Source organism: Lynx canadensis, chromosome D3 (genome assembly GCF_007474595.2).
Source record: "Lynx canadensis isolate LIC74 chromosome D3, mLynCan4.pri.v2, whole genome shotgun sequence".
Taxonomy (NCBI): domain Eukaryota; kingdom Metazoa; phylum Chordata; class Mammalia; order Carnivora; family Felidae; genus Lynx; species Lynx canadensis.
In genome coordinates this window covers 27,410,090-27,423,306 of record NC_044314.2, presented here as the reverse complement: position 1 = coordinate 27,423,306, position 13,217 = coordinate 27,410,090, and the positions used below count along the sequence as shown (strand labels likewise).

General features: G+C 38.2%; 1 protein-coding gene across 1 annotated transcript in view; it reads right to left on the bottom strand.

Moving 5' to 3' along the window:
- Positions 1–13,217, bottom strand: part of PIAS2 (protein inhibitor of activated STAT 2) — a 96,891-nt gene that overhangs the window by 58,090 nt on the left and 25,584 nt on the right. Inside the window, 1 exon segment of the mRNA XM_030335733.1 lies at positions 8,811–9,285. Within this exon segment, the coding sequence (XP_030191593.1) occupies positions 8,811–9,285 (475 nt within the window).

Genomic DNA, 13,217 nt, shown 5'->3' with positions numbered 1-13,217 from the left:
TGGCATAAGTGATGGTATATAATTTTCAAGGCTAGATCATAAAAACACCATGCACTTCTTCCTTGCTCCTGAGCACAAAAGAGACCACAGGAAGAAGCCTTATGCGAGTACTCTAGCCAAGAGCCAAGCTGAGTCCAACCAACAGGTAGCATAGCCACCACACGAGTGAAGATGCAATCCCAGCTTCCAGCCATCAAGTCACCCCCAACCCTAAAGTCTTCTTAGTTAAGACCCCAGACATCTTGGGGTAGAGACAAGCTATCCACACTGTCCTTCCAATTCCTAACACATAAAATCCATGAACATAATAAGATGGTTGTTTTACATCACTGTACTTTGAAACAATGTTTTATACAGCAATAAGTAAAACTATGCCACAATTTCATAAAGTAATTTTAGCATTAATCTTGTAAATTCCAAGTTCTATCATTGTGTCCAGCTTCATTTATAATTAACTAACTGACGAGGCCTGCTGATATGACATAATACTTATGACTACTGTACCTTTATGGATATTGGTTCCTTCCACCTTTTGAAGCATTAGTGGACCAGAATATTCCCGTATCCTCATCTAGCCCTACTGGTTACTATCCAAGTGATATAGGAAATTCACATAAGATCTTCCAAGTCCTTCTTTACTCCTCAATTAAAATGGGAATAACATTTTGCTCAGCTGCCTCTTAATGGCTATTTTGTGGATCAAATCAATAATGTATGTGGAAGCATTCTGAAAACATGTGATAATATTTTCAGTTCCAGAAGTCTTACTAATTAAAAGTCTTACTAATTAAAAGCTTTTTACTAATAAAAAGCCTGTTTTTATTTTTTTGATGTATATTTTATTTTTAAGAGACAGAGACAGAGACAGTGAGGGAGGGCAAAGAGAGAGGGAGACACAGAATCCAAAGCAGGTTCCAGGCTCTGAGCTGTCAGCAGAGAGCCTGATGCAGGGCTCGAACCCACGAACTACGAGATCATGACGTGAGCCAAAGTTGGACTTTGGCTCAACCGACTGAGCCATCTAGGTGCCCCAAAAGTGTCTGTTTTGAAAGAGATAGCAAAATTTCAAGAGAAAAAAGAAATACAGTCCAACAGATGCATTTTGCCAACTATTCAATAATTATGACTTTTCCTGGTAAGATATTCAGGTAGAAAATATTGTAACATGCCTAACAATGTGAAATATTCTTAGTGAAACAGGAAACCTCCCAAGTTCCCCCAGCGCAGAAAGTTACATGGACACCTTTTGATAAACTGGTTTATATTTGGTCAAGAATACTTCCTAGCAGTGAGTGCCTAGGTTAACAGGGGCTTTCCCACTCAGGAAAGAAGAGAGAAACCAAGATGTTTTATAGGCAGCTTTGTGCATTATCATGGCTCAGTCTAGTTTATTTGTAAATAAAATAACTCATAAAGTAACAATGAATAAATCAGTTTATTACACCGCATTACCTAAGATCTGTATCCTGAGCTATCTGCTTCCCTGTCACCCATCAATTAACTGTACCATCACCGCCAATCAAAGCATACTCTTACTTTACTTCTTTTCCCATTGTATCTCTGCATCAAAGGTAGAAGGAACAACTTCAACATGTACAAATAAAACACACACACACACACACACACACACACACACAAAACAATATAAAAAGTTATAATAGAAGAAATATAAGGAGTTCTGTTCTATATTCACAAATTATTCATTTTTGATAACTTATTTCTTAACACACTGGACATAACAGGCACATAGAATGCTTTCGATAAACACCTAAGTGATTTTATATTCCAATATTCAACTGTTTACAAATAGCTATCACTCCTCATTGTTTTATGTGAATACTTTTTAAATGATAATCCTCCTATATACACACCCAAACTGTTCTAATTTAATGACATTTACTCAGAAACCTGAGTCGTTTAAAAGAATTTTATCTAAACAGAAACCATCACTATATTAATAATCATCAGTGATATTTAATATGAAAATACTTTTTTCCCTAGACAACAGCTGCAAAGATCACGAGGGGAGGGTAGAGTACTGAGGTTTTGTGCTTCTTATAAAAACAGTGACTTTAATTCAGAAATTTTTTTTAATGTTTATTTATTTTTGAAAGAGAGGGGGGTGGGTGGGGGCAGAGAGAGAGGGAGACACAGAATCCAAAGTAGGCTCCAGGCTCCGAGCTGTCAGCACAGAGACCAAACTCATGAACTGTGAGATCATGACCAAGCCGAAGTCGCACACTTAACCTACTGAGCCACCCAGGCAACCCTAATTCAGAATTTTGGAAAAGGAGACTAGTCACCAATTTTCCAGTCACTAGAAATCATTCATTCCCTTTCCAGTCCTCTTCTTCATCCTCTATATCCAATTAGTCATGAAGTCCTGCTTTCTAAAATGTTCTCACTGACGGCTTCCTCTCCATTTTCACTACTACCATCCTATTTAAAACCTGTTTGTGCAAACAAAGTCTCAACGCTGCCCTTCTGCTGCCTCCCAGCAGAAATGAGCGAGTCACCCTTGGCATCACCTTCACCACCTCTCCTCTGCTCAGACATGCCCAGCAGCGCCCTACTTCCAAATGAGCCCAATCTAAACCCCCTTATCTAGAAGGGTCCCCAAAACAATGGCCACCTCTTCCCTAGCAAACCCGCATTTCCAATGTCTCCCCTCAAGGCGTCCTCTACTCAAAAGCAGTTTCCTCAGTGAGGTCTCACAACTGTGCCACTTTCATTTCTACTCCTGGGACTACTCACAGTTCTCCCCTCTCTTGGTGTTTCTTCTCCTATGAACGCCACCAATTCAAAGTAGACAAATTCATCCTTCAAAGTCTCACTCCTACTCCAACAAGTCTTGACTGCCTTCCCCATTCTTTAGGCTGACATTTGAGTTCCAGATACACAATTTACAGTGCTTCATCATACAGGCACATACCTCATTGCTACTTGACTCTCATGTTAACATTACCTCCCCAACTACATAACAAACTTCCTAATCTCATCTCATACTTCTGACTTCTCCACGATTAGACTACAATGACCATATTCAAATGACATCCTCATTATATATGTGTTAACTGGGTTAATAAAAATGATGTGTATAGTGTCTGAATGTATCCAAATTCTTCAGAAGTGAGACTCTACTTTAATGGCTTTCCATTAATGTGCATACCACTTTAAACCTGTTTAATTGTACCCAGAAGCTTAATGACTATTTCCTAATAACTTGGGAATTTAAGAATATGAAAAGATGCTGATTCTCATTAATTTTTCAACTTTTAAAGATTAAAAGACCAATAATAAATTAAAAGACCAATGCTGATGACGGTGTAGAGAAAACAACACATTCATATACTACTGGATTATAAACTGGCACAAGGCTTCTGAAGCAACTGCTGAAATTCTCTCCAAAAGTTGAATATCAAAATATTAAGTACTCCTAACTCTTTGACCCAACAATTTCACAGACACATTACACTTCATAAATAGGCACACAAGTATTCAGAACCACGTATGCAAAATGTTAACAGTGCAATGTTGAAAAACTACAAGAATAATGACTGACACATGCTAGATACCAAAATATTTCCAAATAAATAATAAAAAATTGAAAATGTGTATCAACAGAATACTGGTTAAGTTATGGCACATCTACAAGATAAAAGATCTACTGTAACCCACAAATCTATAATATATTTCCAAGAAACTGTGTTAATTAAGAAAGATTATCATGATACAAAGCTCCAGGAGGTGGTATTCACAGAGCATACAAGTAGAATCGTGTCCTCTCTCGCTAGAAATGTGGCACAGTGGCTCTGTAGTTAGAAAAAGCTTTTTAAATGAACAAGGAGAAAAGAAGATGACACAACATATGCAGAAAAACAGTTAACTATTGATACAACTCTAGCTGAGTAACAGATGACATTATGAGGGGCTTTCCTTTTCCGTTATATTTCTATTGAATTTTCAATTACTAGCATAAATTACTTCTGTAATCTGAAGAGCAAAATAAGGAGATTTTAAGGAATGAAAGGCTCAAAATATATTGAAGGTATTTCACAAAATACCAACAGCCAGATGTATCAACATATAATGCTTTCAGGCAGAGTGAACAAAAAGAGCTAGCCACAAAAGAATATATATACCATCACCTAATTTCAAAAGTCAATTAACATTACTTTTAAAAAAAATGCACATACACATATGGTAAAACAAGCAAAGAAGAGGAACATAAATTCAGAATAGTGATTTAACTCAGAAAAGGCAAGGAGATGGCTTGAAGATATTGGCAATGTTCCTTTTTAAAAAAGGAAGTTGGGGGCGCCTGGGTGGCTCAGTCAGTTGAGTGTCTGTCCGACTTCGGCTCAGGTCATGATCTCGCGGTTCGCAAGTTCGAGCCCCATGTCAGGCTCTGTGCTGACAGCTCAGAGCCTGGAGCCTGCTTCAGATTCTGTGTCTCCCTCTCTCTCTGCCCCTTCCCCACTCATGCTCTGTCTCTCTGTGTCTCTCAGGAGTGAATAAACGTTTAAAAAAAATTTTTTTTTTTAAAAAAACGAAATTGTGGTTTCACAAGTGTTCATTTCACTGATGTCCTTTATAGCTTAATGTTTTATATATATTCTTTTTGTACAGATTGAACACAAATTTCTTAAATAGAAAAATCCCAAAGGATTGCATCTTTAAAAGAAGCTGTCTTGGGGCGCCTGGGTGGCGCAGTCGGTTAAGCGTCCGACTTCAGCCAGGTCACGATCTCACGGTCCGTGAGTTCGAGCCCCGCGTCAGGCTCTGGGCTGATGGCTCGGAGCCTGGAGCCTGTTTCCAATTCTGTGTCTCCCTCTCTCTCTGCCCCTGCCCCGTTCATGCTCTGTCTCTCTCTGTCCCAAAAATAAAATAAAAAAAAAGTTGAAAAAAAAAATTAAAAAAAAAAAAAAAAAAAAAAAAAGAAGCTGTCTTACAAAAGAAGGAGAAAAGCTGTCTGTGTCATTTAGTATTGTGTACACTCATGTTTTTTAGATGCCACAGTTTTTCATTTTAAATGCTAAAATATTTTTATTTTAACCATTCTTAAAGGAAATAATTCCACACTGCAAAACTATGTAACAATGTATCTTATTAAATAGAATATACATATGATGGTTGTTTTAGGGGTTCTTTTTTTTTTTTTTTAAGGTCGTTTATTTATTTTGAGAGAGACAGGGAGAGAGAGGGAGAGAGAATCCCAAGCAGGCTCCGGTGCTGTCAGCTCAGAGCTGAATGCAGGGCTTAATCTCACAAACTGTGAGATCATGACCTGAGCTAAAATCAAGAGTAGGACACTTAACCAGCTGAGCCACCAAGGGACCCTGTGTTCTTTCTTTAAGCATCAATGTATGTGCCATGCTGTAACAGCAATTCCCTCAATACTAAAGGGTTATTGGCTTCAATATCAAGAGGTTTTAGAAGGACATTTTTTTTTTTTACCTCTTGTGTCTATTTTTTCTACCTGGTTCTTCTATTCTCTTTCGCGTAGTCAATAATTTCCTACCTAACAATATGCTGATGGCCTAAAAATCATCTAATCAACTGTATATAAAAACAAGAATAGGGGCGCCTGGGTGGCGCAGTCGGTTAAGCGTCCGACTTCAGCCAGGTCACGATCTCACAGTCCGTGAGTTCGAGCCCCGCGTCGGGCTCTGGGCTGATGGCTCAGAGCCTGGAGCCTGTTTCCGATTCTGTGTCTCCCTCTCTCTCTCTCTGCCTCTTGCCCGTTCATGCTCTGTCTCTCTCTGTCCCAAAAATAAATAAACGTTGAAAAAAAATTTAAAAAAAAAAAAAAAAAACAAGAATACACAGACTGGCTTACAGATGTCAAGAGTATGTGCTTTGAAATATGGATTTGACATCGCTTGACTCCTAAGGATTTTAAATTCTCAATTCCCAAATGTAAATAGGTTTCTCCATAGCAGGATTCCAAACAAAAGGACTTTCCCAGAATTTCTATTTTTATAATGTATTTTCAATATTATAAAACCAAATTAATAAAACTTAAGAAAACTTCTGGATGTCATTACGCTGCTTTAGACAATATGACACGAAAAATTCTCAATTGAAGGTCATTACTGGAAATGATTAAATTTTTGCCACTTTCATTTGGCAGACTATACACTAATGTGGATTTTCTAACTTTCTGCCTCCAAATCTAAGAGCATTTCTCAGATCACTGCTTTATCAATCTAACATAACAAGATGATACACAGTAAGAAAACTTCTTCTCTTTAGGGAAGGTAGGGTATGGAAATGTTTAAGCCTCATTTTAAAACAAGTATCAGGGTGCCCTGGTGGCTCAGTTGGTTAAGAGTCTGACTTCAGCTCAGGTCATGATCTCGCGGTTCGTGAGTTCCAGTTCTATGTCCAGCTGCGTGCTGACAGCTCAGAGCCTGGAACCTGCTTCAGATCTGTGTCTCCCTCTCTCTGCCCCTCTCCCCCCCCACCTCAAAAATATATAAACATTAAGAAAAATTTTAAAGTAGATAAAGCAAGTATCAGTTTATAAAGTTCATAAAAATAAAGATAAACAGAACTCTTGAAATACAGAAAAGCAAGAAAACTATTTTCTATTTTTGAACAAAGCAGGAAAATGAGAAAAGATCTCACGAAGCCCCTCCAGAGTTCACCCCTTGGTGCACCACTGACGCTAATAAGCACAGAAGACAGACGATTCACCTTCTCTCCAGTCTTCTTTCTAGGCATGCAATCATGTCTCTTAAGTACCTTCCAGTGTTAACTACAACCCCACAGACCCTCTTACCTCCCAAGGTAAGACCCTCACCTTAGCCATACTCCTGAGGAGTCCCATGAGGTAGGGCCTCCTAGTAGGCATATTACCAGTCTGAATCTTTCTCAAAATACATACAAAAAATAAACTCGCAACAACTGCTGAGAAAGAAACATGGGAATGAGCCGTGTTGTCCACTGGTATAAACCAAAAACCATGACAAGAGGGAGAAATAAAAAGAATTATGGAAACATTTTAACCAGTTAAATCAACCAGTTTAAAAAAAAAGGTTAAAGATGATCGTAAAATCATAAAAGAAAGTTAAATGGGTAATAAACAATTAAAATGTTTTAAAAATAAAAAATCTAAAGATACAAGCTTTTGCCTGTCGAAACTGCCAAGATCTGTTTTTAATAATACCTAATAAAGGCAGGAAGAAAGGCAATGAGAGGCATTCTCTCATTTTGCTTGTGTAGTTTAAAATGGCACAGTTTTGGGATGCCTGGGTGGCTCAGTTGGGTAAAGCAGCCAACTTCAGCTCAGGTCATGATCTTGCAGTTCGTGAGTTTGAGTCCTGGATCAGGCCCTATGCTGACAGCTCAGAGCCTGGAGCCTGTTACAGATTCTGTGTCTCCCTCTCTCTCTCTGCCTCTCCCCAGCTCATACTCTGTCTCTCTCTCTCTCAAAAATATATAAACATTAAAAAAAATTTTTTTTAATGGCACAGCTTTTCTGGGAACTAATTTACCAATAGGTTATCAAGAGTTTAAAATTAAAATGTTCTTACTCTTTGATACAATAATTCTACTCAGAGGACTTTGCACAAATAATAAAACATGAACACAGAACCCTTACTTCATAATGAATGTAATGAAGGAATAAAATTCATTACTCTGTCTGGCTAAGTATTGCTAAATAAAAACATTCAAAGCGAGGAGAAGGGAGGGAGGGGCGCCTGGGTGGTTCAGTCAGTTGAGCATCTGACTTCAGGTCAGCTCATAATCCCAGTTTGTGAGTTTGAGCCCCACATCAAGCTCTCTGCTGTCAGCACAGAACCTGCTTCGGTTCCTCTATCCTCCTCTCTCTCTGCACCTCTCCTGCTCACTCTCTCTCAAAATTAAATAGAAAGAAAGGAAGGAAGGAAGGAAGGAAGGAAGGAAGGAAGGAAGGAAGGGAGGGAAAGAAAAAGAAAGAAAGATAAAGTGAGGATAAAGGAGCTGGGAAAAGCATAGCCACCTTGGCTTACCATCAATCAGGCCATACCAACCCCATTAACAAGCCCTACCCCTCAAAATTTCCTTCTGGCTCAATCAAGATATACACCAGCATAATGCTAAACAAAAGGAAAAAAGCAGATTGATATATTTAAGAGAATTTTCAGATGACTGAAATAAAAACCCAAATAAAAAGGGTTTTTCCCAGGATGGGGGGGAAAAAATCTCCCAAATTAACTATGAAACGCCATCTCCCAAACAATTTATTTCATCAATAAATCCCAAGAACTCTATAAACAATTCCATTAGGTGGTAAAAAAAAAAAAAAAAAAAAAAAAAAGCATACCATTACAACAAAGAAGCCATCAATGTTGGTAAAAATTTGTTAAAGTCCCATGTATCAATTTTTAGTAATGATAAAATCCATTAAATTTTCTGAGCAGTTGATGGGTATTAAATAAAAACCTAAACTCTGCATGCCAATTTAGAAAAAAATGAAGTATGAAAGGTTTATTTCTTAGGAAAGTAGTCTAAACACTATGTTAAACAGAAACTAAATCTCTGTAAAAGCATCAAAATACCAATTACAGACAGTAAGTAATATTTGTATCCGTTCCTATATAGACAGAAGCAATTTGAGTTCTAAGCCATAAGAATGCTGGTATGATGAATGAACAGTTTTATATTAGATTTCCATCATGGTTGCCGATATTTCTTATCTGGCATTTATTTGGCATTAATGTCTCAATTTTATAGTAGTAACAGCAAATCATTAATCAATAGCTGAAAGCCTCTTGCTTTATTTATTCTCTCATCTACAAGGAATTGATTTCTCTAACACTTACCTAAACTCGTGGGCTTGATGAGAACATCAAGGACATCATAAAAGGGCAAGTTTTTTAACTGCACATCAGGATGGACAGGAGGAATTGGGGGAGATGGCTGCTGCATCTCAAACGTGGGCTTAGTATCTTGAAGCAGCACAGAACCAACAGGAGAGGATGGCGAGTGAGGTGTAACTGAAGTGGAAGGCAACGAGTGGATTCCAGCCACGGCCAAGTCAGGTTCTACAGGTGATGAGCTACCATCCAAAGTGAAAACCGAAGATTTGATTGTGGATAAATCAGAAAGTCCTTCAAGAGTCCGTGGATATCGGCGTCTGTACAATTCTCGGATTTTAATCTGAACCGCAGGGCTGCAGCCACTCTTCAACAAATGCAACGCCCTCATCAGGAGGTCATGCTTGCGTCCACTTTTATTCCGTCCAGCAAAGCCTAGTAACACTTGTAGTTCAGAAACCCTAAAGCTAGAAACCATATTCTAAAAGGAAAGGAAAAAAAAAGGACATAAGCCAAGAGTCATCCCCAAGCTTATAAAAACTCCATCCAACTAAGACACTGTAAAATCTGATTTACCAGCATTTTATCAACTGGTATACGCCAATAACCAGCATTTTCACATACCACTTAGAACTGATCCTATTTATAGAGCCACTGCCTGTCCAAGTTATATTCAAGTTATGGTGTTATGTTTTGCTGTATTCTTAATTTTGATAATCTACGGTCTATCGGTTTCTACTAACCACTTCATTATCTGATTATGCCCAAGTGTAAACGCATATTTGCTTTACGCCTATGAAATTTATAACCAATGAAAATTTTCTTTACAAAAGTAAGCCCTATCAACACACAATGTAATGTTTGTTACAGTACTGTCATAAATTAACCAAACAAAAAATTAGATTTTTGCAAAAACTATAAGCGTAACTTCCGAGGCGAAGCAGTAAATCTGCAAAATCAAGACAAAATTGTGATTCAAAATCCAACGAATTTTTCATCCCAACTCAAATTATTGAGGAACAGACCACGTAAGTGTTAGGATGTCCTTGGAACCACAGTAGAGGGGGCGGCCATCTTGCCAGCGCAACCCAATGAAAAGCCCCCAGTAGCGTGCCGGAACGAATTGGAGGTCAACCAATCACCGAGCGACAGCACGACCTGACGCGAAAAAGGCCCACCCGGACCTAAACCCGGAACCGCTGCGCCTTAAAAACCCCACCCCACCACACCTGGGTGCGACTTCCCTGACTCCTCTCTCTCTCCCTGCGTCACAGACCCTCGCCCAAGACCTTAGTTCCCAAATAAAGCCTTTGACTGCTAAAACTTTTTAGCCTCTGACTCCTATCTTTACCCTGCCTTACGCCTGACCCTAACAGTAAGAAAATAAGTCATTTTTAAATATTAAAGCTAAAATTCACATACATCTTATTTAGCACACTTCTAAAACAAGTGAAATCCCCAGCTGAGTATCCAATGAGGAAAAGACCTCTGAAAAGCAAGGAAAGGATCGGTCATAAATCTTAAAGGGCAAGATTCTCCCCATGCCACTCTGCTAACTTGGTCTTGGGTATAAGATGAAGTTTACAAGCAGTTCTTGCTTCACATCTCGCCATCTATTTATTAACAAAACCTAGCAGATACTTTTAATAACTGGCTGCCTCTTACATCCATCTACTTAGTGATTCTCAGAACTTGGGAGGTTAAACCACACTCGGGTCTGATTTACTGGTACACAAGTGCCCCATCTAGTCAGAAAGAAGAGTAAGATCTGAGTTGACCCTCACAAATCGTCCCTAAGGATTATTTGCCCACCTCTCCTCAGTGCTACACACTCCACAGCTACCTGGGATTCCTTCCCAATCTGGTAAGTATGCGGGGCAATACCTACAGCTGGTACTGATTCATGTAGGTCCTCAGTTCTGCACTTTTACGTCTCATGGATAGCCCAGTAGCAATTGTTTAAACTCTGGATGGCTTTTAAATAGTTGTCAAGAATGATACTTGTTAGTTTTCTAAAATGCAAACAAATTTAAATATGTCAAAGTACTCTGCATGTACAAGCTGTATCATAGTTCTCCTTCATATATCTCTGTATTTTATACTGTACAAATCAGAGAACATTGTAATCCTAGAAGCTGCAATCCTAGCAACCATTTTTTATACTCAACTAGCACTGTCCAATTGAAATAGGAACCACATATTTAATTCTAAATATTTAGCAGTTACAGTAAAAGTTAAAATTTTCATATGCTTTATTTAACCCAATTTATCAAAAATATTATTTCCCCATGTAATCAATTTTTGTGATTTAAAAGTAATCCATTTTTTTAAAAAAGTCTCAGATGCTTTTTAATACTAAGTCTTCAATATCCAGTATATTTTACACTTGGAGCATATCTCCATTTGGACTAACAACTTTCAAGTGCTTCAGAGCCTCAGCAGCCCACAGTTACCACACTGAACTACGCAGCCTAAATCATCCTCTAACAGCAACATATACCATGGCCATTCCACTTCAACTCACTTCCATTTCCTCCATATGTTAAAATGAGGATTTTATCTATCTTACCCCAATGCTATGGACAATGATGAAAAACAAGAACATTCTTGGCCTATGTCAAGTTACAGTTTACTCAAGGTTTCACGTATAAAAAGGACCAGGACAGCTTTGCCAAATGCCTTCCCAAGCAACAATGCAGTGCACCTTTCCCAAAGTCCCCAATCCTAATACTTCAGTTGAAGCTGGCTTATATTATTACAGTAGCGTAAGCAACATTAAATCATGAGAACACTAACAAAGGCAGTCATACAGATATATCTGTGATACTTTCTAAAGAAATCTAACTCTGAATTCATTACTTTGCTTCTCTCCTTATTTTCGGATAGTCTTTAAGGAGACTTGTTTTACAGAAATGACAAAAAAGAACACAAAGTCACCCTAAGCTGTGATCTCAAAACTGAATTTCTGGGAGGTCTCATATCATTTATTTTCCAATGGTAACTTTATCTGGCAAAGAATGCTAATGCAATTGGCTCTATTAACTATTGTAAATACATAAACAAAAAGGAAGAGATAAGAACGCAGCACATGAATGTGGAATCAGGAAATTCTGAAGCAAAAAAAAAAAAAAAAAAATCCCTTGGTTTGGGGAAGGGCAAAGGAAACCAGGAAAGGGCATTCTCTGTATTGCAAAATACTGCAAAGGTGAAGTACTGCTGAAAAAGGACGGCTTTGAGCCAGTGGTGTCCTGTGGAAAACCTCACAACAGCAATTAGTAATTGCATGTAGGTCAAGTCCTGGCATCAAAACTCAGGATGCTGGAAAAGTCACTTCATCCCTCTGGCCATCTATTTCTATTCAAAAACAAACAACAGCAAAAACTCTCCTCTAGTTAGCATTTGCTATTAAGATACTTCTCTATGGAGCTAAGTCAAGTTCTATGGGTGTATTTTTCTTGACAAATCTTGCTGGATCCCATTTCTTCTTAAAGGGATTTTTTTTTTTTAACTCAGTCTTCAACCAAATTTCAGCTGTCACCAGGTAAGGTGGGCCTGCTACCAATCCTACCAAGAATGGATTTCAGCTGTTGTTCTACACCAACCTCTAATGTCTATATCTTTAGTATAATTTTTAGTGTAATTTTTTTCAAATGGACTTTATCCAGTCCACCCTGCTGCCTCCCAAAGTCTGTCTCCTAAAACTTCAGTGACAATTCCTATATGCTCTACACAAAAGAATTTCAATAAATACTTGTTAACTGATTTTAAGGCAATTCTATGAACTCGAAATATGTTGGCATGACTAATTTTTAAGAACATACATAAACAATCTGGATTTCTAAAGAAAAGCTAATATAAATTAAAACTGGAACTTTAAATCAACCTTATTTATCAAATTAAAGTAACAAAATTATTTTAAAAATTAAAGCTGGGACATATAATTGGAACATTAGTTATAGGAGTGAAGGCAAGTTGAAAAGCGCTACATTTAGAAAACACCTCATTAAGGAAGTAAACATGATACTCACATGCAATACCCAATGAGTAGTGAGAAGATTTCTGAGACTGCTCTTCAACTTTATTTTTTTAGGTTTATTTTTTTTGAGAGAGCAAGCAGGTCGGGGAGGGACAGAGAGAAAAGGGGGGAGAGGGAGGGAGGGAGGGAGGGAGGGAGGGAGGGAGGGAGAGAGAGAGAGAGAGAATGAATGAATGAATGAATGAATCCCAAGCAGGCTCCATACTCCCAGAGCAGAGATCAACACGAGGCTTGTACTTACAAACTGTGAGATCATGACCCGAGTTGAAATCAAGAGTCGGAAACTCAACTGACTGAGCCACCCAGGTGCCCTGCTCTTCAACTCTTAAACATAAGACAGAAACTGCGCAAGTAGTTCAGAATTTGGGGAAGTTCTA